The sequence below is a fragment of the Orbicella faveolata genome, unplaced genomic scaffold (assembly GCF_042242905.1).
Source record: "Orbicella faveolata isolate gen_17 unplaced genomic scaffold, um_ofav_v1 contig_35, whole genome shotgun sequence".
Taxonomy (NCBI): domain Eukaryota; kingdom Metazoa; phylum Cnidaria; class Anthozoa; order Scleractinia; family Merulinidae; genus Orbicella; species Orbicella faveolata.
In genome coordinates, this window is record NW_028301564.1 from 11,813,522 (window position 1) to 11,841,105 (window position 27,584).

Genomic DNA, 27,584 nt, shown 5'->3' on the forward strand with positions numbered 1-27,584 from the left:
AATTGGTTCATCATCTTTTATGTCGTTTTCATATCAAAGGAAGTTACGGAGTTCATTTTGATAATTCTCACTTCCTTCATTTGACCCACCGCAGCGGATTTTAAAGGCGCAACGGTCCAACAGTTTGTTACATGTATAAAATGTAACAGTTTCACAAAAGGCATTCCAAATATCCCACGCTGACTAAAGCAAACAGTTCTCATCGAGCCTGAAGTGGATGGGCAAATGATAGCCTCTACCATTGACAATCCTTCTGTGTAAATAAATCGTTCGTAGTCAAAAGAACGAGAAACATTTCAGTTAGTCTTTTTCGTTCTAAAATAACAAAATCCCGAAGAGATTATCGTGCATTCCAAGCGGCGATCGCTATCGTTTTTCATACCGAGATGCCGATAACACGCCGAGATGCTTCGGCAGGCAGCCGTAAATAACATCGGAATGTCGAAAGCTGATATCGTTGTGGGGGGCGCACGAGTATTATCTTCGTAGGCGGAGCCGAAGTTTACCGACCGTGTCGCTAACAGAAAGAAAGGGGTCATTGACAATTTCCGATGTCTACAATATCAGACTGTTTACAAACTAAAGATCTTCTAAAACGGGAACAAAGCTTTTCTGGGCGTCGCCCAGGTGTCAAGTGGTTGGGTCAACACATTATGCCAAAAATAGCGTTCCCATTAACAGCCGAAGGACTAACGAGATTGTATGCAGATTGCACGGGTCATACCTTATTAAGCAGAAACTTTTACGGACTTTCAATATCAGTATTTTCAACAGTTTCTCTTTGAGAACTGTTTGATATCCGTGTTATTTTAAACGTTCTTGTCTGTTCTGAGGATTACGTGGATATTTCGCACATGGCTTTGTCGCTGGTCGTTCCTTGACACGATTTACATATCCTCTCGGCTGATGTTTTGAAGAACATTTCTTTGTGAAGGGAAACTGTTAGCACAGGCTGTCATCGCGTGTATCAGAATTTTGGTATCTGGTAATATTTATATGTACCATATACTGGTTGCCTGAAATAGAAGATCCAATTTTAAACCTGCGTGGTCCGATGCGATTGTCATAGCGGAATACTGCAAAATCCTCTCAAAAGGGTTTTCTTTAATTTGTATACAAGTTTTAGCTGATAAGCCCTGCTTTCGGACGACTTAAACTGGAAATCGCGCCGTCAACCTGAAAAATAAATCGTTTCGAACCACAGCGCCGAAAAGCCAACAGCAGCTCAAGGTCGTCAAATAAGAAAATTTAGTTCACTCACTAAACTTTTTTGATAAGAAGTTTAATTTATCTACGCGAGATCTCTAACTCTCTATAACTCGATCACTTTGTTACATTTTCTATTTGTCATTGTGGTTTTACGTCGACTTCCTTTCGGAATTTCTTGTTGGCCAGGTCATTTCCTGCGGCGGTGCCGTAGCATTCGTTTGACGTCAAATGCGGTTTTCCGGTGAAGCTCAAGTGACAAAATACATTTCTCGGGATCTATTTCCTGTGCACACGAATCAGCGTTTTGATGCTGAACAAAAACATTTTCGACACGTCGCAAAGAGTTCAAGCGCGATCCGTGAAAGGAAAAAAAAGGTCGTCTTCACCGATGTGAAACAACAAGATCACTGGCCTACACTGTATCCTTATAAGATGTGACGAATTTGTAAAGTATCTGCTTTTCAACCACGACTAAAAGTAAGAAATTCCAATTAAAAAATTAAAACCCGTAAATGATAAAAACGATTACTATTGATCACTCGAAATCATGCATGTTGCAATCTCGCTATCAGGTCTTTACCGAGTTATATAAAGCAATAATATTGCCCGAAAACCGAAAGCGAAATTGTCTTTTTAGATTGATCTTTATACTGTGTAAGACGTGCGGAAATTCTGTTGGACATGATAAATTGTTAGTTTATAATAAACAGAGTGAGTATCACAGCCGCTCCTTGTTACGGTTCTGAGTGCACGTTTGTAATGACGCGTTTTATTCAAGTAGAGGGCCACTGAAAGTGTCATAAAGAAATGAGTTATTCCGTTTACGGACTCGTAGATTGTAGATTTTAGCATCCAAATTTATGTACTCGATTGAGTTCAATGGTGTTCTGTAGTGCGTGTTTTTGTGAGGGAAACTAATTTGATGGTATTTCAACTATTGATTTAAAACACTGCTCTAGGCACAGCGTATGATACTTGCGAGAAGTAACTCGTTTTTGTTTATAATACAGTACAGCTCAGCCGATTGATGCTTGGTCAAATCACAACAATGTAGTCAAGAATATTCCTCAGTGTGGTCAGCGACGATCTTATCACGAGTTCCAAATCTTCGGAAAGAAAGAGCTGGTCGACGATTTCTGCTCTGTCAAACTTTTTAGCAAGCCGGAAGATGGCCCACAGTCTCGGTAAATACAGTTATATAGTACTGATATCAGAGATTTTTAGGGAAAAATGCGCTAGTTGTGCTCATCGTCTACTTTCTTGGTGCTCCGCTTGAAACTGAGTTCAGTGCGCCGAATGACAAGAGGTTCAAGAACTGAAATTCAAGAGAAAGAACAGAGGGGATACGACAACTTCACTGACTGAGCGCTGAACGCGGTCGGTGAGTACAAACTGGCTTTTTGAATGGCTTCTGACACCGTGTAACAATAATATAATGAGTATTATTTATACACAATTGAAACTGAAAGCAGCAGACGCGAGCGTCAGACGCTGTCGTGTCAATTATAGCTCATCCGATATTTCTATAACGGAACCCTTTTATTACCGCAGTCATTCAGTCAAACTACGTATATTATCTTCGTTTTTATTGCTGGTTTTAAGTAAGAACAAAACTTTCAGCCAACTTTTCTTCCATTATCAGTACTGTTGAAGCCGCTCAGGAGAAAGTCTTAATTAATACATGAGTGATTTTACGAACTAGGCCGTAACTCAACTAATGGTCACTGGCTGGCTAAAGACAGTAACTAGACAAAATCGCGTATATAATGAACCGGAAAAGCTCCATCGGATCTGAGCATTTTGCGAGAACGCAATATAAACAAAGGTTGCCGTTCGCTCAAGTAACGCGGAAAGAAATTCTGTTCAAGTTCTCTTTCGTTTCGCTCAGCCGCTTAGTACACATTTCTACTGTAAGTTAGACACAAATAATTCACTGTCTTTTTGTAATCTCAGTTTTCTTTCAAAAGAACGTTGAGATCAACTCAAATTTTAAGAAAAAAAGAAGAAATTATAAAAGAAACAAAGTAAATCTTGTTTTCCATGGGACTTTTCTGAGGTTAAGATGTTTTTAACGGTATAGAACAAGATAAACGTAATTTATTTTGAGTATGAAAACATGAGAGTTTCTGAAAGTTTCAGAAAAACTACAAAAGAAAAACTCACCGCTTGCAAGCTGCGAGTCGCTAGAAGAAGTTTATTTTAAATTCTTTAACAGTCAAAGAACACACTATGAACTCTGTTAAAACGTAAAGCCTGAGTCTATTGTCTGTATTGCAAAAACTGAAAAACTTTGAACATTCATCCTCAGTTCAAAATGTAGGCGTTCGCAACAAAATAAAGTGTACTGAAGAGTTTATACATGTGGAGGGAGCCGCCAGTAATCGAGTTTATATTGACAAGGAGCTGAAACGAGATAAGTACGGGTTATAAAACACTGAGAAACGTTAAAAACTAGATCCAGCTGTTACAAGCCAGAGTGAAAAGACAATTAATGTTAAAACTGATAAGATAAGGTAATAATAATTCATAATAAGAAAAATTAACCTCGAGTATGGACCCGGGGGGGTACTTTGGGAATTTCTGGATGGGGATGTGCAGATGGGACCCTGGAACTCTTAGCCTATACCAGAGCTAGTTCAGCTGAATTTTGCTACTCTATACTAGAGTAAACTCCCCAAATCCCCCCATCTATCGACACTGTTGACGCTGATTTGCGTAAATTTAAACTTGCCGATTTCATTTTTTTATATTTTTGAGTGGCAATTCCTGGTTTCCTTAGTCTAGATAACATCTTCAACCAACTAGTCAGTTTTGTGAAAAATTATACCCTATTCTAGACCCAAACGCTCTGATTTATATACCCTATCTTAGAGTAAACTGCTTGAAAGCCATACCCTTCAGAGTGGCACATACCTGTATAGCCCATGTATGGCAGTTGCCCCCCCCCCCCCCTCGGGAGTATGGATGAGTAAACTAATCGATGTCAACCCCTGAACAGAAAGCAAACTGTTCGGCTATTATAATAATTAATGGCTCCGTAGTTTTGAAAAGGAAAATAAGCGTACAACCTCATGAAATAAGGTCCGCATTTTGTTGTTGTTGAATGATCACCGTTCCATACATGCAAGCCTAACCTAGAGTTGAATTTTCTGTCCAAACAAATACATTGTCAGAATTTTTCTTATGAGCTTGCAGTCATTTGGGAAATTTTTTTCAACCAATAGCTTTTATTTGACATTATAGAATGCAGAAATACCGTTGCTAAAGATTTTTTTTCCGGCTTGATTTCCTATACAATTTTCACAAGATCCATTTCAACAGCAGATTAAGAGGATATTCCCTTTAACTGAATTCTTAACGTGTCTGTTTTCAATTGTTAATGTTTGTTTTCCCCACTAGAGGTTTCTGTTGTGAGTAACACTGGTTTCTATACCAACAAGGTTGTCTGTAGATAGACTGTATACCATTCAAGGATTAAGGGTTCACACACATATCAATTACACCTTACTTTCATTTTGAGAGGGTTTTTTTTTTTATAGCTATTTAGTCAACAATGTTAGTATTGTTACCAAGGTACAAGAGTGCAAACTAAACTTATGATTCATCTGGTTATGCACGATTCCGTTTGCAATCCTGTCATTTCGAGCTTACGATTTAAATTAATATTTTTCTACTTCGTCTTGATACCCTTACGCGCTATTTTCAAAAGACGAGACTGCGTTTATATTTCAAAGTAACTAAGTGACCTTGTCAACACGAAGCTTGTCGTGTTTATCTTCGGGTAATCGGTTTCAATCGTGGGTGTGTCGGGAATTCTCGGTATGTCTCGCGACGCAGTTGTTTGTTTGTATCGTGATGGAGAGAGAAAACTCCAGACCTGGGTGGACATGCACAGGAATTTGTTAATGTCGACAGGAATTTGCGGTCGGCTCAGTTACAGATATCATATTTGTCACGGCAACTGAAATCGTAGAGCTATACACTTGCTGTTTTTTTAAAAAAAAACAAACTGGATCAGTCCAAATGATGTTTTTCATAGTAACTCGGAGAGAGTTGCTTTATCCGAGTGCCTGTGATGGTCTCTTGCTTGAACTTTAAACAGATTTGACACGAACATTGCAGATGATTACAATTTACCACCGTCAGCAGAGCTGAAACTAATGGCAAAAGGGTTAGGGTACGCGTGTCTGCTTCAGTAGCCGAACACATAGGAGGAAATAAGAGCTGTTTTCTGACAACTACAGCTCTCGATAATTTCTATATTTTAGGTACTGAGGAATTTGTTGCACTACTTGCGATTGACATTACTAATTAGGATTTCACTGGGAGCAATTTTGATGAGAAGAATTACCAGTAGATAGTAATTCAAAGTTTATGCCGTGTGATTTTGAAACCTAGAAGAAGCTGTTGTTGTCTGTTTTTTTTTTCTTTGTAAGTATATGATCTATCCTTCAAATATCAAGAATTTAAACGCCAGTTTAGTTGTTTACTGATCATTCGTTACGAGCGGTTTACGAGCCTTTTCTTTAGATGAAAACACTTTATGCAGTAAAACGAATCTTTTTTCTTACGCTAACTACAGCTTTGGTTTAATTTGGGAACTCATCGTATTTCACCTCTGCTTTCCGAAAATTGAATGAAGCTTAGTCGAAGAATATATTCGGATTTTTTCTATTTTTTTTTAACAAAACTCTTAACTGTTGACCGAAAATATCTGAGTCACCTACCTCGAACCTATCCGTGGACCAATTTCACCGAGTGACTTTCTGGTCCCTAACACATTTGTGCCTCGACAATATTATCAGTTGGAAGTGGATAACAGGACCTTAGTTAAACCTCAGTGTCACCTCGATACTGAGTTGTAAAATGTAAACTCAATTGGTAGTATATTACATGTAAAAGAAATGAAACTGCCGTTCCAGTGGAATCATGAGAGGTCTGCGTGAAGCCGTCTCACCGCCATAATGCTCAGGTAATTTACCGTTTCATTAATCATCTCTGGTTCTGTATTAAAGTTAGTGAAGGTGCTGCTAATCCCAACATGTCGGCGGAGTCAGCTTGTCTCAGCTCTAATCAGTGAGTACTAAGCTCTTTTAGGCAATTTGTTTGTCTTTAAATCTATTCGTTTTTCCCAACTGCTGTTCTCCTGGACTGTCTAGGCGATGGAGACTTATAGATATTTGTTCTCAGTCAGCAAAATAACAGAAATAGGATTAAATCAATTGTTGTTCAAGTTTATAACAACTGCTCCTTTACTCTCAATTTAATGAATAAGAGACAGCACTGCTTTGATTTAAAAAATGAACCCGCAATAAAGGAATTGAGAAATCCTTAGTTTTTCTACACCTAGTTCAGAGTGCGAGAATAACAAATAGTTTTCAAATTCTTTCCGTCGACGTAAATTCTAAAACAAAAACATAACGTGTAAGCGGGAGGGCTTCTGGTGTTACTTGAATTAAATAAGTTTCTTGTGATTTCAACAATCTGAACGCCCAGTGCTCCTAGTCAGCAAGAGCTTAGCAAAGGAACTTGTATACTAACTTTCAAAACAGTTTACGTCAACTTAGGTGTTATCTCAAGCGTTTTGTCTAAGCCGGAAATCTGTTGTCTTGACTGACTTTTTGTAGCTTGGAATTTTCTCTTTTTTCGGTTATTTTTTTCTTCGACTGAACGCACAGCAAGATACTGGTGCTTATCAGTGCTTATTAATTAGAGGGAAACGGTACCTTTCAAGGGTAAGGCGTTGTTTCCTTCAGCATATTTCGGTTGCTACTTTTAAAGCTGATTTGTCAATTAAAAAACCTTGAAGTTTTTAATATATATACCCATAGTCAGTTATAAACAGTAATGATTAAAGGGACACTATCACACTAATAAGGAACTTTCAAAAAAGTGGTAAAATTATGACTGACAGGGCCGTAGCCAGAAACAAATTATGACTGAGGTAGTGTCCAAGAAATGAGTTGTGACTGACGCAATGTCCATGGTTTAATTCTCTTCCTGGGAATTAAGGGAGTTTTTGATGACTATAAACAACAAAAACGAAAAAAAATGACTCAGGCAAGTGCCTCGGTTTGCCTGTTACTAGCTACGGCCCCTGACTGAGTATCTTTGCTCGGGGTGCCCAAATGCTCCTAAAGCAACCACGATAAAGATATTTCGTGAATTGTAACGATTTTTTCGAGACACAACAATAGAACTAGAAGTTCTTGTAAAACACGTCAGCAATAAAAAGCTGTTTCGAAAAAAACGTTTCTTTGTTATTCATTGCGTATGTTGCTTTATTGTTTACTGGTGTATTTCGTTGGAACAACCAACATGATGGACGGAGTCTTGGCCGTTCTGGCTTATGAAATAAGTTACCATGTCAGTTAGCTCTGCACATCTTGTCTGATTGTTCCAGTTCCCAAGCATGTTATCTCACCAGCCCTATTACTGAAAGCGAGAGACGCCGCGCTTCCCTGGCAGCTTTGGAAAAACTTTATTCCATCATACGGTAATAACGTCCTGCCCAACCTCGTACCCAGGGCCTCCTCACCCTTCCCGCTTAGTTCATTTTTTATGAGGGAGGGGGGGCTGGTGGGATTTGGGAAGCACCATTTAAAAATCGCATGACCCCCCCTCAGCTTACCAATTTTTTCACATGGCCCCCCCCCTTATAGCGGTCATTTTTTGGGATGAGCCCGGATGACCCCCCCCCCAAAAAAAATTGAACAAACAATATTTAGATTTCAACTTTTTTAATATTTCTCTATTATCCCCCTACTTCACGTTTTGTGCTCACTGTGAAGACGATATTTACAATCCCTATACTACGTACAGAGAGCTGTTGTTTGAAAAACAAATCAAAAGAAAGAGAAGTCAATTTCGGATCTCCTAGTTATGGCTCGCCCTGAGCGTGTGGCATTTGGCCTCTCATTGGTATCTCCCTCATCTGAATTGATGAATGCCCACAGTTTTGTAAAACAGATCAAATGTATAGAAGCTAAGTTGACGAAGGTCACGCAGGACATGGAAGCACTAGAAAATAAGAGCAATTATAACAGCATATTCAAGGGCATACTCAAACAGCACATCAACAAAAGGAGAAGGAAAAAAGAAAACCGCAGAAAGTCAAATGAAAGAAAGAGGAAGCGGACTGAAAACAACGTCCAACGAGTTTATGGAATCTGTGTTGGAAACCCGCTAGGAAATGATCTTCCACAATGCCTTGTGTACCCTCCTAGAACGGCCGTCCCGGAAGAGTGTATTAAAGTTGAGGATGTTGCCGCGTCGTTATTTAGAAGAGATGGGCCATACATCGCACAGCTCTTGGAAGGGAATTATTTCACCAATGCTGCAAGAAGCAGAATCACCACCAACCTTGAGCAGGAAGTCAGAGATTATGTTTACACCTTCATGTACCCTGAAGAGTACACTCTGACGGAAAGCATTGCTGCTTCTTGCAGCATCGGTGAAAGAGACTCCCATAGCAGCACAAGCGGCGACGAAGAACTCGACGACAGCGAAGATGAAGATGAGTGCCAGTGAAAGTTGCATTCGAAAATAACAGTGTTAAATACTTCTTTTCAGTAGCTACAAATGCTTTTTGTCGCCAAACGTTTTTTTAAAGCAGAAGGAAAGTTTGTAATAAATTTGTATCCTGCCTTCTATGTTTATTCTACAGCAATTTTTTTGATATTCAAACATTATGCCATTTTAAAGTTTTACTAAAATATTTCACGTGACCCCCCCTTTTTCCCTTATTTTTTTGGGATGGCCCCCCCTCGAAAGCCTTTTTTTTTCGCATGGCCCCCCCCCCAAATCCCACCAACCCCCCCTACCTGATAAAAAATGAACGGTCCCTTAGGCAAAATCCGCAAAAGCCAATTATAAACAATTATTGGATGAGGTTTTGCGATATCCAGAATAATCAAGGTCGAGGTAGAGGTTATCAGTCGAAGCCGAAAGCTGCTGCTGATAAGTAGTTCAGATAAGCTGATATCCGGGATTTCGGAAACCATTAGCCAAGTCCACTCAGGGGTGGCCCATTTGACTTTTGAGAGGGTGTCGGTGGGTGATTTGATGTAGGCATAACTTTGTCGTGACCCTTTCATGTACTAGGAAAGACGTGAATGTGTGTTTTGGCAGTGGTATTTTTTTGTCGTGTCCATGCATGATATTTTTTTCTCTGTGTAACATGCTTTTGCCGGCTCACTGAACTTACGTGAATGTCTTTTTTTTTGGCAGTGGTATTTTTTGGAGCAAGTGTACTTCCAGGATATATTTTTTCAAGATCACTCCCGCCCCCTCCCCCCCCCCCCCCAACTACCCCTTTTTCAAGAGTCAAGTATTAGTTGTTCATGTTGCTGCGCGGTAACTAAAACTACACAAGGCTAAATCTTGGAACAATGTTGCAATCTTACAGCACCCCCTGACAATGTTCCCAGTTAGTTGTGAAAATAACACAGCTGCTATACAATGTCAACAACAGCAGCTGTTTCAGTACTCAAGTCTACTAACACGACTCAAAAGACTCCTCGAAATCTTCCAATGAGGACTCAACAAAACGAGTAGCTTTCAGCAATGGCTCATATGCATGGCTTCAGTTTTCTTAAGGACCTAAGGGAGACCAAACTCAAGGACAAAAAAGTTCAAGAGACCCATAAGTTCTCCGTATAGAACTTGATTTATTTCTATGTACAACCAGCTTCAGAGCCAGCTTGCATTCCAATACAAGTCCAGCAGATCCCGTAGTCTGTTTCGCGGGTGTTGTTCGAGTCGTCACGCAACACTCCCGAGGACCTGTTGTGTGACAACCTTAACTGCTGAAAAAGAGGCTAACATTCAAAACGCCACAGCAAAATGAGAAAACAAAATGCTCGGTTTCTTGTTGAGGCAAAGTTTAGAAAAGCTCTTAACTTAAATAACCCTTTCACAAAAAGTATGTAATAACCAAGTCTTCAAAACATTAGAAAGTTCTCTCTGTAATCACCACATATAAAGACCAAGAAAAACTGCCATATCCTCAGTAGCACTGCCGTAGTACTGACATTGCTTCGTGTTTGTTATCCCGTCACTCAGTTCAGACAACAAATGTTTGCTAGCTTATTCTCAGGTATTATTGATATCATGTGACTTGACCCAGTGTATGATTCGTCCCTGAAAACAGGGGTGAGTCTTGTCTCACAGACACTAAGTCTTATTAAAGGGAGCATTTCTTTTGTCCCCAGTAACAGTACCACAAGCGACTGCGAGATGACACTCACCGCAAGTTTCTTACCATGCAAGTGGCAAATGATGGCTGGAGACAAGGAATTAGAGATTTTAGATCACTCGGCCCAATCAAAGAGATTGTCCCTGTGAGAGTTGCACTGTTAATTATTTGCTTAGTTAACATGTTGCAAATGTTTCTGGAGTACAAATAAAAATTCAAAATCTATTTAAATGTGGTCACAGATGTCTGCCATGCTTTCATTCTCCTTACCTGTCGTCTTGACATTGTATTGATATCTTATGGAGAAATTATTTAGATTTCAACCATTTTTGCAAGTTGTAACTGAAAGGGTTAACTGTTTAAGGTGGCTCCCTATAGTTTTACGATCGCACGCGCGTTGAGGAGGAAAGCTCAAGTAATCTGCATGCACTCAAAGGAAAACGTCAGTGTTTTTAGATATTTATGACGTCAACATGGAGCACAAAACGCAAAACTCACAGTGAATTTTCTCGCGTTTCCTTCGGTGAATTTTTTTTGAAATTTGGCTCAGTTATAAACACATACAATTCCTAAAAAATATTCTATTTTTGCTAAAATCTGTCTGAGCTAATCTAATATACTTAGAAGAATGACCATTTGCAGAATATTGGAAAAACTGTCTGAACAACCTTTACTTTTTACTTATTCAAAATGTCAGGCAATATCATTTCCATGATGTGCAAAATATGAAAAAATTCCACCGAACGAAAGTACAAATATTAAGGAGTTTATGCCAAAATGAGGAATATATATGCCTGTCATAAGATGAGATGTTGCCATGGTAACGGTCTTAATCCAAAAATTGGCAACCAAAAAATAGGCCTTATGTTAACAGTACCCATACTAGCAAATCTCTACAGGGAAAACTTTAAGAGAAATTAACTAAGTTTCCTTTTCTAACTTGCGCACTATAGGGAGTGTGTTCGTAAATACTCTAGGGAGCCACCTTAAGTGATCACACCAAGTGCAGTTTTAATGCTACGCACGAGTTACAAGCAGGAAAAACAAAGACATGCTGCAAAATTACTCTCCACAAAATGATTGCCAAAAGGTGACCAAATGATTATCAACAAAAATGATCCCAAAGCCAGAAGTTTGACCTAAAAAAAACAATAAAAATTGCACTAAGAATTGCTGATTCATGACTTCATGCAGTGAGGTCCTGTAACTAATTTATTTGCAAATTTTTTCCTCAACCTCTGAAACACAAGTTTGTCTTTTTTTGAAGGCTCTGACTTTGCAGATGAACTGTAACCAAGTGGTCTGAATTGGTTCCAAGTTGATATCCAATTCCTTGTGAACTGAAGGATTGTCTTGGAACTGAACAAAGAACTGGTCTGTCGTGCCGAGTATAGTGTACAGTGCAACGGATGTGTTGAAAATTCACCTTGTATCAATATGCAGAATCAACTGATTTCTTCCACACATCTTCCCATCTCATGGCCACACAGGATTAGCCAAGCTGTCCAAGCTAATTGGCTTGTGATATAACCATCTCCAAAGTGTGACCAAGGAAGAACCCAGGAATCAAATTCAGGTCCAAGAACATCAATGATGGTCCAATGTAAACTACGAAATGTCAATTCTCTATTCTTTAGCAAATTTATCCCCTTAAAATAACAATAAAAAAATCCTGGAAACACACAAGGGCTTGAAATTCCATTTGTGTACAGTTAACTCTGCCCAATGTTGGACATCCTAGACTATCGTTTTTGTTCATGTTTTCTCGGGCAGTCAAAACCCTGAACAACTTGTATGTTTCCAGTTTCTGAAGTGCTGGCCTCCTCCGTTTATCTCCTCCATTCTAAAACATGCTTGAAACGCCAACGACACGCTGTTTTTGATGCTAAAATGATCACACTGACAATAGAAACTGAAGAATCCACGCTGACTTCAAAGTCAAGAATAAAAAGGTGGGGAATTATTGCCATTATATGAACTAGAGTCACTTGGTCCTGAACACTTCTCGCAGAGTTCTTCATAAGTTCCTCCTTGAAGAAAACACACAATAATCACTGTCATGTTATCGCAACCCAGTCCACCCATTTGACAGTCAGGGGCAAGACATCTTGTGAGAAGCTCTTCACAGATCTAAACAAAAACAAAAATAACAACAAGGAAAATAAGATGACAGCTAACTTTGCTAGTACAAGGACACTCCAACAGCCCTGACCACCCTTAAAAAGCTAGGATATAAACCACCAAACCACTGACAACTATTACACGCTAACCTCTAACTGTGGATTTAGTACATGCTTGTTAAATCAAAGCTTTAAAATAAAAAAAATATTCATAGTTTCAGTTTTCTGAGACCTTGGTGTTACAAGTCAGACAATGTCCCTTGTTGACAATTTTGTTAATTCTCATTACCTGTCTGCTTGAAAATGTAGTGTTATCATGAGGAGAATATCAGTGTTGATTTCAGTTTGTTTACATACCTGTTCAGGTTCCATTCTTTGAGCTATTCGTGTTCTCACAAAGTCTACCACTTCTTGATTGGACAAAACATCCCAGATACCTGTAAACAAATCAAACATACTAAAAATATGAATCTCGTCATAAATTGAATGACAACCACTAACAGGCCACACTAACATACTAATTAGCCATGTGGTCTCACAGTCAGGGGTTTCATTAAGGGTCAGGTACCAGGCAAATTGACCTGCCGTGAGAACGATTGAATCGCCTGCCTGGTTTGACCATCTAGGGAAAAGTGACTCACAAGGCCCAAAGAAATCAGCTTCTTGAATTTAAGTATCTCTGCTAACATGTATCACAATTACTGACTTAGTCTGTGCCACACTAATACTACTTGAAAAAGATAGACACACTTCACAGCCACATTTGAAGCTGCTTGATTAACCAGTGATCCCTACACTTCTGTGCCATCCCACTGTCTCATAGGACAAGGTTGTCAGTAAAGCTGTGCTGACCACACTATAAATCATCTACAGGTGTAATAAGCTCCGAGTTGTGATTAGAGCCCAAAATGAAAAACTAGCTGCAACTATGTCAACAAGCTCAGCTGTAAACTGCAAAACACAAAGGGGCTAGAATGCACCAGGTGAGGTTCAGATGATCAATTCCTGCATTAAACTTGCTTAATACAAGACAAGACCAGTTTAAGATACAACACAGTGTGACTGGTCGACAATGGCACCACACTATTATATCTTTGACATTAATGTTATTTTATGGCCGCTGTTATTGTCTGGATTGCTAGCAAAAAACATGTGATGATTATTAGAGCAAGATAATAAACTTCTTTAGTTCTTAATTCTCACTAGCCTGGGACAATCCTGGGAGAATGTCACCCTTGGTCTTTCTTGTACAGACCTAATTTTGTCAGACCATACCTGGCAATATTCTCACAGTGTGGCCCTTACACTTGGCTTATAACAAGTATTATTGTTATTTAGGACTCACCATCACAGGCTAATACTATAAACTCGTGATCTGGAGTAACATCTTTCGTTATAACATCAGGCATAGCTAAAGTAAATAAAAAACAACCATCCTTATAAATTACACAGGCATTCAAGTTTTTGTAAATGTAGTAACACGTCTACAATTTTGCTAACAAATGTTTAAATGTAAAAGGGTTGAAACGTCAGTTCTACATGATAGTGGAATTGTCTTGGTCTTCTGTTTTGTTGGTCCTTAGCAAACCTTTGTCTTGATAATTTACAACAGCATGGTCAATATAATCCCAAAAATTTGTCATAACCCAATATAAATACTAAAAAAATACCAAGCAATTCTCTTGCATGCTCAGGTGAACAACAGCACAAGTAACTATTAAATAAATAATTGAAGAAACCCCATAAACACTGCTGAAACTGATTGTTTAGTAAGTGATGTTGATACCTGTAACAATCTGTTCCTCTGCAGACTTCTTATCGTTCTTTTTGAAGCAGAAATCTCCAAGTGCCCGGGATAAGGCTAAGTTACCTGAAGGAAACAAGAAACAAACTTTCCTATTATACATAATGGTAAGCCTCATAAGTTTAGTGGCACATGAAGGATAGCACAAGACCAGTCTCTGTCATCGCAACTCACCCTGGATGGGATTCTAGTTGGCCCCTGGCTACCCCCCACCCCTTAAACTTTGTCAGGGTTATGCTACCAGTTCATTGGTGCCCATTTGTAACACTTTGGTGTAGATAGCAAATGGTACAGCAAAGTAGACTTCACCATTATGCCAATGCATTTCACACCCTATCAAAAGAAATACACGTAATTATGACTTTTTTGAGCAGTCATTAAATTGTCTACATACCATTTACTCTGTTAAACTCTACCCAGCCACCAGCAGCAATGATTCTTCTTGTTTCATCTTAAAGAGAAAAGAAGCTCATAACCATCATAAGCCTTCTCCAATAAGGTGAGCAAAGCACACTGTAAAGTCATTTCAGACTACTAACAAACAGTAATATCAGTGTTCCATTATAACCTTTCTCTAAGTCAATAATAAGTTTAAAATATCTACAAGTTCATGTTGCAAGAGAAATGGATCCCTTGTTCTTGGACTTCATGTCATAACAAATAACGTTATAACAATTCCAAGTTTCACAAAATTACTTGGGTAAATCTTTTTCAATGTCTGCAATCCACACCTGCACATCACAGCCAAGGATTGATTGTGAGTTTTGTTAAATTTTTACACAAGAAAAATAATTGAAGTATCTAGGAAGATTTCAGCCTAGAAAAAACGTTTTATAGTATTCAGTACTACCATCATTGCTGGGTTTATGATCATAGGACAACTGTTCTACTGCTCCTTTCTTTGATGCAATTGCTCTAGAGTCACCAACATTTCCCTGATAAAAACAACATAGACAAACAATGCATGTTTAAAATTACAAGAGACAGCTCTGAAGAAGTACACAGCAAAAACATAAGTCTACTGGTTTAAAGTGCCTATGAAGTAAAAAATAATTCCTGCTTATTTGAAAGGCTTTTCAAAGTAAAGAGGAATGGCATTTTCCTTTTTGGAATATCTTTTTTCATTTAAGAGATATTTGCGTTTTTGTAAGGAAAGTGATGACGTCATAGGTGGTTCCTCTAAAACAGCACAACACTCAATTGAGAATAACTCTAGAAATATTAAAACTGTGTTCTTCAAACTTGGCACCAGAAATGTACATCACAAAAGAAAGAGAATGACACCTACTATGCTGTTGCCATGGCAACACTCTTGGCTCCAGATTCTTTCTGTGAAAAACCAAATATCCCCATTTGCAACATTTTCAAGTGGAACAGAGGGTCTTGCTCATAACACGCATGGTTCCCATATTGTCTTAACTCTCCCCATTAGATTGGTGGGAGTAGATGATCCTTGTTTAAGATAAAATCTGGGAATTTTAGTCTTCATTAAGACAGAACCAGCGGCATAATTGTTGTTATGGCAATGGCACGACAGGTGTCACTATGTTTCTTTTGTGATTTACATTCCTGGTGCCAAGTTTAAAGTACACTGCTTTAATATTTCTAGAGTAATTCTCGATTGACAGGGCTTGAAAAAAACTTGAATTCCAACTTGCCCTTGGGACAAGTATCTCTCAAGTTTTGCTTGCCCATGGCAAGTCTTAGTTTGCCCTTTTAATGATTTAGTTGGCGGCTGACTTGCTTGGTCTCTTGCCCATTGGGCAAGTGAGAATGTAAAGTTACTTGCCCAGAAGGAAAATCTACTTGTCCGGGGCAATGGGACAGCACTTTTTTTGAGCCCTGATTGAGTGTTGTGCTGTTTTGGTGGAACCACCTATGACGTCATCACTTTCCTCATTTGCATAATACAAAAACGGGAATATCTCTAAAACCAAAAAAGGTATTCCAAAAAGGAAAAAGCCATTCTGCTTTACTTTGAAAAACCTTTCAAATACACAGGAATTAATTATTTTTTACTTCATAGGCACTTTAAAGAGAGTCTTTCTTATGGCAGTCTCAACAAAGCACACATCATCAAGTACTACAGACATAAATTACTGTAAGCACACTGGGTACATAAAATAACTAAATACGATTAATTAGGTAACATGAGCACAAATGAGATTCTTACACAATAAATTTTGTTATTTTTGAGAATTATTACTATCGCAGTTGTTCCAGCCATTTCATCTTTCATCTGTTCATCTAAAATTAACAACCAAATTAAATTCATTGTTTAGTACTATTGTCTATTGTAAGTTTTTCAAAATAAATCAATATGCTTTAATTAAAGGTAAAACTCTGTGGTAGTGGTATTAATGGCAACAATATAGCCCCAATATTCAGCTAAAAATCTGTCAAGAAACGGACCCAGCTTGCTCAGGGTAAAGCAAAAAGAAAGGCAATGTTCAAGCTTCAGACAAGTAACAAAGATGTACTAAATAAATCTGTCATTTTCACTAGGCCCTCCAAATTTTCTCACTTGCACAGTCAAATAGTTAAAGTGCAACTAACCCCCAATTTTTTTTTTCGCTAAAATGAATCTACTTGTTATTTGAAATACTTCTGTGAAAAAAATTTTGGATTCGGCTGAATCCTCGATTTTCTGTGCCCTGACGAAATCTCAAAAATAGCTCTAAAACACCGCCATTTTGTTTCGCAACCAAGTTTGAGGAGAATGGGTCCAGTGGCTGTTCTGACCTCTACCCAGGAAGGTTGAATATCTCACGTCCTCTCATTTCCTTCAGGATGGTGCAGTACTCATTCGAAAAGTGCTCAGAAATGCCTTCCAGAAGTGCTATCGGCTGTTGCAGCAATATCCCAGATATAAAGAAAGATATACTGTACAATTTACTGACGATGAGCAGTCAATGCTACAATAAAGACATAAACGGTGGTTGATTTTGTTGAACCGAAACAAGCGAACTGAGTCCATGAGAACCATTGAAGAACTCTCACTGAAGTTTGTTCTGCAGACTTTCAAATGCTATTTTCAAAATTTTCTGCTTAAAACCAACCAGCAATTTGTAGAAGTACTACCGACAAACTATATCTTTCAGTCCCGCAGTATTTATAACATAGACGGCAAAGTTGTGTGATTAATCAAGAAGCGTTACGACCGATGTACTGATATGTAGATGTACGTCGCAACTGTACGCCAACAACCAACGCTTATTTCCTATTTGATTTAGCTAAAAGTCAAAGACTAATCCTTAAGAATTACATGATAACAAAACTGTTAGACTCATAGAGTTTTTCAAAGCTTTGGAAATCAGCAGTGCGACAAACATTCTGTGTAATAGTTCGTATTCATATTCTGTACAATAGTGTCGAAAATACGACTGCGTAACATTATCTGTGGACCCCTCAGGGAACACATCCTTTTCGCTTATCCAATAAATTTCACTGCAAACTTTGAGAAAAATTTACATTGGTTATTTGGAGTTACGACTTAAAACATGTGACAATGTGAAATCGGTAATTGTATGAAATGTTTCCTTCCGCCTTTGCTTCCCGCAGCTTCAAAAATACAGGTCCAAACAATTCTACGATTTTCAATCGATTGAAGCCAGTGTTTTGGAGGCCATCAAGTTTCGAAAACTGCAACACTTACGTCACTCTTATAAACATGAAGTATTCCAGAAAGTAAAACACATACTGGATTTAATAGAACAACCATACCTTGACAAATACATTCTCGCTAGGGACAAATGTAAACGGGCTATAAACATGTGTGGGAATTTTGTGTTTAGGTGACGAAATTACCATCCAAAGCAGTGCTTGAGTTTTCTTTACTGCTTTTCGTTTGCCTGCTCCTCCACTTCGTATCTAGCTTTCCATTTCTAATATACAAGCAGCTCGTCCACAAAGAAGTCTTCCCCGTTGTTGCTTGAAATATTGCAAATTGCTCTCAAAGCTCTAAGCAGTGAGTTCACAGTTGTCGAACGTGCTCGATCGAAGTTTATTTCGGATTCTTCCGAATTGAAACTTAACTCTGGCTCCAGTGATGAAAAACTTGGCTGTTTTAGTCCCAAAATATATTGGAATGATTAGTTTTGTTTTTCATTTTCTCGAGCAAATACAGAGAGCTGACTAAGGCGCCATTGTGTTTGGTTCCTGGGTAAATGTCATTAGCAACCGCCCCCCCCCCCCCCCCCAGACTCCCTAAAACGCGGTTGTGCAACACTTCAAGCGTGACTTTGAAAGGGCATAAAAAATCGAGGATTCAACCAAATTCAAAAATTTTTTCACCCAAATGCTTTGAATAACAAGTGGATTCATTTTAGCAAAAAAAATTTTTGGGGTTACGGGCACCCTAACAAAAACTTGTTTCCCATTACGCAATCATTAAGCACAGAGTGTAGAATAGGTAGAATCCACTGACCCAACTGCAAAATCCAGTAGCCCCCCATCAAATGACTATCAAATGACTTTCTTTGTTCCCTGGACAATTTCTGACAGAGTGACCATGCGTTTTACCTCTCCCAACCTCACTGACAGCTGCCTACCTAATATTGATGCACAGTTATCCATCTAGCCTCAGCTGATAAAGGTTTGGATAGTGCTATCCATCAAGTCCCAATCGTTGAAAGAGTGAATAATTCTATCCACTATACAAATAACTATCCAATGGATACTGGGGTAAGTGCAGGCAAAACAAACTACACTACCCAGTGGATGGTGATTTATAACACTATCCACTGGATAAATCACTGTCCAATGGATAGTATACATAGGTCGTTTTGCCAACACTTATCAATTGGATAATGATTTATACCGTGGATAGTGGTATCCAACCTTTGAACAACTGGGGCCAGGTGAATTACTACCTAATAGGTAGTGCAGTTGGTTTATTTGTTACACTAATCTACAGCCTGGTGATTTATCTAAACATTACCTTGGAATTAATAAGCGAGAATTTAATCTTTCTGGTGCTACATATTTTGAAAGATAATACTTACAAGTGGGAGTTTAAAATGAGAGGAGGAAAGAAGCTGTTTTCTAGGGCAAGGGACTTTTTCTGAGATGCGGGCTACCATTCTACTGGAGTTGTAAATTACTGCTGGGTAATTTCCTTACACACATACCTTTCTGCATGTCTATATCGCATGACAAGAAACCTCCTTTTATTGCTTCTGATATGTTTCCCTTTGCTGCGAACAAAATATAAAAAAATATAAATTAAAAAAACGAGAAAGTGAAAGGGCCTACAAGATAGGTGACACATCATGCTACACTTTAAGAAGGAGTAAGACCTAATTATACTAAGAAATATTAAGTAAAGCTTTAGGATAATCTGCCTTACCCCAAGCAGGATGACTGGTGATCTTTGTGTGGACACATCTGCCACAATACTGTGCCACCCTAGCACCTAACAATAAAAGATACAGAAATAGAGCATTTAAACTGCATATTTCATTATCTTTCATTTCTGCTGGTAAATGACAAAGACCAAGAAGCAACGAAGTGTTGGCTAAACAAAAAGGTTGTAAAAGAGGGTTAATAAGTACTCACTGTACTAGATATTGTCTGTTGTTCTAGTCATCGCTACAGTGAGTGTCAGTGCAAGAATAATGATACATCTACTGTTATAGTAGCACCTACCTCCATGACCATCATAAACTCCAAAAAAAGCAGTGCCTTTGTCTTCTTTGAGAGACAAAATCTCTGTATGTGAATCCTCCATGTCTGAACAATACGTGTAAGTTAAGAACTTTTCATACATTTCTTTATGAATGACAGTAACTCATTTACACATTCAAGAAATCACAAAATTGGCTCTGGGGGAGGGTGATCCTCAGTGGGCAGTTGCTCACATTTGTAGACTGTAAGGTGACATTAAGTGCAGGCCAACTTTTTGCCACATAAACATGCCTCACCTGCCAGGCATTGGTCATAACATGTATGACAGAGGATGCACAAAACAAAGAGAGCTAATGTTTTAGCTTTGCCAACTTGGAAAAGGTTTGCCATGTAAACCCTGAGTAAAAATGGCTGGAGGATGGGGCAGGAACAACTCTTACCCACATAGACAGGTCCAAAATGAAGTAAATACTTGGGGACTGGCTCAATACCATGGAGGCAATGTCAGGCTTTGTTGGGATTGATGACATCATGTGTCAAAAGTTGGATTCAAGGTGATTCCTGACAACTACATTACACATCACTAATGCACACCACTCTTGCATCATTGGCAAATGCACACAAGTGGGGGCACATGCACAACATCAAGAGATTTCCTTAACAGGCCAAGCTTGACAGTGAAATAAATGCTTGTTCTCTCTAAAAGAGCATAGGTAAAGTCTGCATGTGAACCAAGTGGCCCATCAGGCCAGAGCTTATCCCGGTTTCTGTAGCATGAAGCGACTAGGAGTATTTCTACTCCCCCCTGGATGGGATGCTAGTCCATCGCAGGGTTACCCCCAGCATTAAGTTCGCCAGTACCCATTTATACATGTACACCTGGGTGGAGAGAGGCACTGTGAGAGTGAAGTGTCTTGCCCAAGAACACAACACAATGTCCCCGGCCGGGGCTCGAACCCGGACCACTCGATCCAGAGACGAGCGCACTAACCATGAGGCCACCATGCCTCCCCAAAAGAGCTTGGTGACCAACATTTTTTATAACATGATTTTGGTGTAAAAATCATCCTCTTTAAAGTTAAAAAAAAAAAAAAAAAAAAACTCTTTAGAAGGAAAAAAAAGAAATAGCTAAAAGTACGCACAAGACCGTTACTCAAGGTACTCAACATAAGGTTGTTCCATATGCTTGAGACCTTCTACTTATGAAGGTTTTTTTTCAAGTATTTCTTTTAAAAACTTTGCTTCCAGCTACTGCAAAATCAAACATGAAGCAATTAAATAATGCACATGATTAGGCATAAATGAAGTAAGATAGGCCCATCATATCTATTTTATGAGCATGGCAACCTACCTTTTTTTAATTCTCCATGTATTTTGCAAACAATGCTTGGTAGGGAACACTTCAGTAAAGTTTCATAAAAGTCATTCAACATCTTAAATTTTTCTGTGGAATCACCTTAAAATGTGGTGCTATGCCAGGGCTCCTGATTTTCAGATACGTTGTGGAAAAAAAAGTCACATTTTGTGGGATTTTCAGAGACAAATTTGTGGAAAAAATGGCTGATTTTGCATCAGATTCCCGGAAATTTTCGGGGGAAATTTCACTGAAAAATGATTGGTAAAAAAACGACCAATTTTGTGGGAATTTTCTGGGCAAATTTCACTGGAAAGCAATTGGTTTTGCACAGATTTCAAAAATGTTATTAACAAAAAAAGACTGCAATTTTGCAATTTTTTGGGGAAAATGATACGCATTCGCCTATGCAATAACAACAGCAACAGAAACACCAACTACTTGTTAGTATAGCCTTTCTAAAACTGGGGATCATCATTTGCTCTTTTAACAACATGCCCAAGAAATGTGCCAATGGCAAATTTTTTTCCAATGTGGCTACTGTCCAGTTTTTCACAGCATTAATCTAAGAATGCCTGGTAGTTTTTGGACGTTGTTTACTTTTTGCAGTGACGATGTTTCACGATAAATTTCCAAGTTTACCACTTGCAAGTAAACAGCCCCAACAGCCAAGATAAGTTTCAAATATGTTGTACTGACATTTTGTGGTACTTTGAGTGTTTTTGTGAATTTTGCAGATTTAATTGAAATTCTTGGCTCTGTGACTACGCAAAATATCACAAGCCCTGCTATGCAGATGACAAGGTAGTTTGCTGTGGAAAATTTTCTTTGTGATAGAGGAGAGTGTGACATGGTACTAACCTTCCATGAATGACCCTGTGAACAAAAATGAGCAAACTTACTATTCAGTAATTGAACAGTTTGTTCGTTCAGTACCACTGTTCCACTTGGTATTCTCAGAACATAGACAAGCATGTCTATGTTTTATGTATTTTTCAGAACATACAACGTAGACATGATTGAGTCACCAAATGCTGTAGTTTCTTTTAGTTTTTAAATTACAGTCAAACCTGTATTAAGCAGACCCCATATTAAGTGGACACCCTCTATTAAACAGACAGCAGTGCAAGTCCCATTTTTTCTTTTCCCACATTTACTGTAAAAAATACCTGTATTCGACAGACACCTCTATTAAAGGAGCTCAGTCACGGTTTGCGCATATTGAAAAGTTTAGCCTCAATTTTTCAAATTCGTTGTTTGTAATCTGTGTTAATCTTCTCCATCCTTAGCCATCCTTGTTCCTTTATGATTTATCATTATGTCTTTGGTGTTTTCCTATCTTATTAAACTGTTATTTTCAGGTTTCCTACCATTTAAAGGTAATTTTGTCTGTGGCCAAAATAACTCAAAATACCATGACTGAGCCCCTTTAAGCAGACGTGGACAGCTTAACCTTGACTTTTATGGTCATTTCTATCGTGCAGTTAGACACCTGTATTAACCAGACACTGCAAAAAGGATGCAAGATTTTTTGTCGACATTTTAATAGATCAGTCATTTAAGTTTGCCGACAAACAGCTGTCACAGAAATGTGATATTTTATAACTCACTAATGTTTTTACAAAACTTTTGTTCTCGTTTGATTTTGTGAACCGTCGCATAATTTGATCAATATAGATACTGTTGCTGTGTTCTTAAATCACTTTACCTCATATACTTGTCATTGTTTATGGAAATATGGTATTTCAGAGTTATCAATCGTTTGCAAGAATGCTATTTGACCCTTTCAAGGCCTTTTAATACTAACGAATATCAATAAGACCCTTTTAAGATGAATTCTGAGGGAACCTGTTTACAGCGGACACCCTGTACTAAGCGGACACTAGCACTGGTCCCTAGGGTGCCTGCCTAATACAGGTTTGACTGTAATTGCACCCAAAGAAATTATGGATCTGCAGACTTAACAAAGGATACTTATCCTCCATCCCTGCATACAAGAAGAGCCAACTTTGTACAACTTGTTTGAACAGGATGATGTCTCCTTTGTGGTCACTGGCTCTGAGAGAGTCTGACCCATCCTAGAAGAGAAAAAGACCACACCTGTTTCAGGAGCCATTGCATTCTTGACCAAAAAGCTCTAACCTTTTGTACAATTTTTCTTGCAGCCTATAAATCATTGGCTCTGGGGTTGAGAATGAAATCATCAACCTTGATTCCAAGATTACTAATTTTTTTTTTAAATGTTGTGGATTAAAATAACATTCTAATACACACAATACTCAGTTTCAGGACACTAAATTACTGGAAACATTTCACAGTGATCACATAAACAATATACTCCTTGCTATTTTCAAATGTAACAGTAGACACCCTGAGGGAATGAAGGAAATTTTAAAGCTAACAAAATTACCCTCTGTCTCAGTACTCTTAAATCTCAGCTACTACCAAATATTACGTCTCCTTTGCACTGAATTTACGTTTAAAAAATCATGACTTCTTAAGTCCACAATACAGAATAATTATTTCAGTTTGTAAAATAAACAAATAAATAAACAAATAAATAAATAAAGTTCTGGAGCTAAGGATGGAAATAAATGTATGTACTAGGTGGACAACCAGATATTGTTTTGAGGTTTTCCCTTTGACAGTTATGCAGATTTTTCATATCTTAGCATGGCATCCATATTTTACAAAATTTGTATACATCCAAATAAATTTTATTTATGCAATAGTTCTTTCACGGCAAGAATGCATTGCTTTGAAACAGGGTGATGCTGTTAAACCACCAAAACCTGAATCACTTGGACTGAAGAACAAAAAGAGAGTAAAATATGGATTTATTTAATAATAACCTGGAAGACAACATAATAAAAATTTCATGTATTCCAACCGAAATGTTTCTCATTGAACACAGTCCTGACTTCTTAAACTGTGCATTTCACTGCCTATGAGCCCTGTGTTTTTAAACAAAAGGGGCAAATTAGATTTCATTTGTCACATTTTATTAACACATTGAAGATAATTTCATAGAAGGTTCAAGTTTACATTAAATAAATATCTTTTGTGCCAGAAATACAAGTACTTGCCACTGCAGGAATTGACAATTATATGCAAAAGCAAAGCTTTTTCTTGCATTTTCTCTGACAAAAGATATGTAAGCTTATATCAAGAAGCTTTACTGGTGTCTGAGTCAATTAATATTGCTATGAGGCCTCTTTAATTTTTATAGGGTTATATTAATTGTTTTAACTTTAACACACAGTGCAACAAAAATATTAATTAAAAGAAAATGTTGTCAAGAATAGAACCACAAGGAACATGTACATGTTGCTTTGGTATGCAGAAATTCTCACAGAACAATGAGTTTATGCTAGATCAGAAGCACAGTTATGACACTAATGATTTTGTATTTGTTTGTAGCAAGAAGAAAGACCTTTTATAAGATAGAAACAGACTACTGATAAACTATTGACAGACAACATTGTTTTCAATTTTTATCTAATTTTATGACTTGTCTTCATACAACATGATAAAACCAGCACCCACCACAAGAAAATCCCGTGTTTAAAAGAAGACAACAATTTGATATTAGCTCGCAATTGATACAACAGGATGCAAGAACATCATGTGCCATTACGAAAACATCCGTTCGGATGACAACAAGAATGCTGAATGTCAACTCTAAGCTACGATGAAACAAGGAAAAACGTCGACATGTGTCTAGCAACGGTGTAAAGAACACCATTTAGAGGACGAAAGGATTGCGAAGCCTTGTTGTTGATCATAAAATTATACAGCTTTTAACAAACCACTAGAGAGCATCCACATTGATTTAAAAGCCGAGCTTATCATTCTGTAAATCACAAAACTTTTTCTATCGTTTTCAGTTTGTGCACACGGAGCTCGTTAAAAAACGGAGAGCTTACTCGTAAACAACAAACTCTTAGAATTGCACTAGGACGAGAGTCACAATCAAACTTGCTTGACAACTGAGGAAATGACACCATTAACAAGCAAGTAAGCTTAATTTCACTTCTAGTATTCACCCTATAACTACTTATAAACACATAAACGAAACGAATTACGTACACGGACGACAAATATAGCTAACAGCTTCTAAACACCCTCCGCCACTGGCTCACCTTGAATTTGATAAGAAAGCAATTTACAGCAAACAGCTGGCTCGAACACACTTGGAGCTATTAATATCTAGGACAGTACTCGGCGTTGGCAAAGATCAGAGTCAAATCTCCAATGTTTCATGTAAACAGACACATCGCAAAATTCTCGCTCATCGACATCTTGAAACTCGACTGCAGGTCACGTGAGAGGGAGATCCGTATTGCCTAGAGGGGGTGTAAATTATTTAGCTTCGACAAGAAGAAAGAGGGAAGGTGTACTTTGTATCGATCGACTTTGAAACGACTGCCAGATATGAATGATCGGTGTTAATTTTGTTACACGCACAATCGCACGTGGTTGTCGACCCATTTGCCCTCTAAGGGAAAATATTCCGGTCATTTGAAGTCTGATCCCCTCTCCCCCTGGTTACAAGCCATATCCCCCACCCTGGTTGCGAGCTAGTTTCCCCAACTCCAATTTTTCCCACCTCTCGACATAGCGTTCACTGTTCACGTTTGAAATCAGAGAGCCCTTTTACAATATATGGTCCATACGTTTCTCGACAGTTCTTTTTCAAAGAGAGTTTTGAATACCACTGTAAGTCCCCCTCAACCACCACCCCCCAACACAAAGAATGTAATCCATGATCCACGAAGAGCAAAAGTAAAAAAGGGTAAAAAAGTTTTACTGCTAGAAAACGATGTTAAGTTAAGCGCCCGCCCGGTGTTCGGGAGGTCATGGGTTCGATTCCTGTCGGGGACTCAGAATTTTTCTTTGTCCCACGCTCTTGTCATGTTGATTAATTCACCTTCAAATTTCATTACCGAGCTTAAAATTCACCGCCTTTATTAATTTATCACTTATCATTTATTGTCCTGTAAAGATGGTCATGGGGTGATTTTGATGTGAAAGCAATTTGGTTCAAAAGAGAAGAAAGGAAGTCAGTGACCATCCTCTGGAAACTGACAAACGTCGGACAGACCAAAACACTCTACACAGAACTCAGTTCACCTTAACGTCATTTATTCCCCTTCTCGGCGTAAATCAAATTAATTTCAAAGTCGCTATATTTGACCTAACGCTTGCTTGCGCATTGTATCTGCTATTAAAGAAAATAATAAAAGTTGCACGTACACAAAATACAAAACCCGCTAACGGGTTATCTTACATCACGCGAACCTCACATGTGCCTGGACCTCCTCTACGGAGGCAGGGTAAATGCTACGTCGGTACTAAAACTAAATTCAGAAATCACGAGTTGTTAGTTACTTTACTGGAGGCCTGACATCACGGACTACATCACTGTATCAGTAATTTTACTGTTCCTAACTGCACAATAACTGTCAGTTATGTATCTTTAGGGACGCTAATGCAGTCTAGAAACTGGAGAGTACATATTTACTCCCTAGCAGCATGTAAAACAGAAATGGGAAGAATGTTCGGTACATTGATCACCCCTGAGAAATCGTGAGATATTGTGTACCTACAGACCTTAACCGATTTTAACAAAGAGAATTTAAAAGAGAAAAGAAATCACACTGGAAGTGGCATTGACATGTTTCTTTATGGGGGACATCGCTGAAAATTCTTCCCTTAGTTTTAAGAACATCTTAATTTTGCAGGTAAGAACGGTCTTAGTTAGAGATCAACCTGTGGATATTTTCGGGAACTGAAGGAAACCAGCATTGAATCAGACCAAGAATCACGCTTGCCACAAGCCCCGCCGGCTGGGAGGTTGGAGGTTGAGGGGCTCTGGGGACTAGAATGATGTTTCGTGCCACCAAACGCAGCAAAAGAAGAAGAAGAAAAAAAAAAGACTTGACAGAAAAAAAAATTAAAAGAAACGAAAACCACACACACCGAACAACTTTCACAACTGTGAAAGTTTGGAATAATTTGAATGAAAGTATTAAAGACCTTCCCCTTAAAAGTTTCAAAAACAAAGTTAAGCTAACATCTCACAACCATATTGCCAACATTCATGAGTTTTCATCTGGTGCTCATTAGTGATTGATATATTAATTTACCTTATTCCTAGGTATTTAGCGATTTTATGATTTAACCCGCTTACTTCGATTTTTAAATTTTTTTTTTTTATTTTCCCCTTATTTTGTCTCCTTACAGCCCAACCCCCCCCCCTCCCCCACCTTAAGC

At 38.3% G+C, this 27,584-nt stretch overlaps 1 protein-coding gene and 1 long non-coding RNA gene across 4 annotated transcripts; one reads left to right on the plus strand and one right to left on the minus strand.

Moving 5' to 3' along the window:
* Positions 1-662: 662 nt before the first annotated feature.
* On the plus strand, positions 663-10,630 carry LOC149103297 (uncharacterized). 2 transcript variants are annotated; one of them, XR_016202122.1, is made up of 3 exons: positions 663-1,686; positions 2,220-2,590; positions 10,422-10,630. It is a non-coding gene; the product is annotated as an uncharacterized LOC149103297 (long non-coding RNA). The 2 variants fall into 2 exon arrangements; XR_016202123.1 differs by lacking the exon at positions 10,422-10,630 and adding an exon at positions 9,439-9,505.
* Positions 9,859-25,644, minus strand: LOC110057584 (putative protein phosphatase 2C T23F11.1). Of its 2 annotated transcripts, XM_020764176.2 has the most exons (12): positions 25,451-25,644; positions 23,283-23,386; positions 19,976-20,059; positions 19,677-19,742; positions 19,459-19,524; positions 16,503-16,576; positions 15,180-15,264; positions 14,724-14,780; positions 14,312-14,395; positions 13,871-13,936; positions 12,883-12,962; positions 9,859-12,535 (listed from the first exon to the last, which is right to left on the minus strand). In XM_020764176.2, exons 2-12 carry the CDS (start codon positions 23,383-23,385, stop codon positions 12,344-12,346), a joined length of 957 nt encoding a protein of 318 aa, XP_020619835.1. In that variant the 5' UTR covers position 23,386; positions 25,451-25,644; the 3' UTR covers positions 9,859-12,343. The 2 variants fall into 2 exon arrangements, with proteins under 2 accessions (XP_020619835.1, XP_089130048.1); XM_089273922.1 differs by lacking the exon at positions 25,451-25,644 and having other exon boundaries at positions 23,283-23,439.
* Positions 25,645-27,584: the final 1,940 nt, after the last annotated feature.

Coding starts and splice junctions, on each gene's coding strand:
- LOC110057584 (XM_089273922.1), bottom strand. CDS start 23,424: ATGGCTCCTGAAACAGGTGTGGTCTTTTTCTCTTCTAGGATGGGTCAG. Junction 20,060..23,282: donor TATGCAGGGATGGAGGATAA/GTATCCTTTGTT, acceptor CGTATTGTTCAG/ACATGGAGGATTCACATACA. Junction 13,937..14,311: donor AGAGGAACAGATTGTTACAG/GTATCAACATCA, acceptor TATTTACTTTAG/CTATGCCTGATGTTATAACG.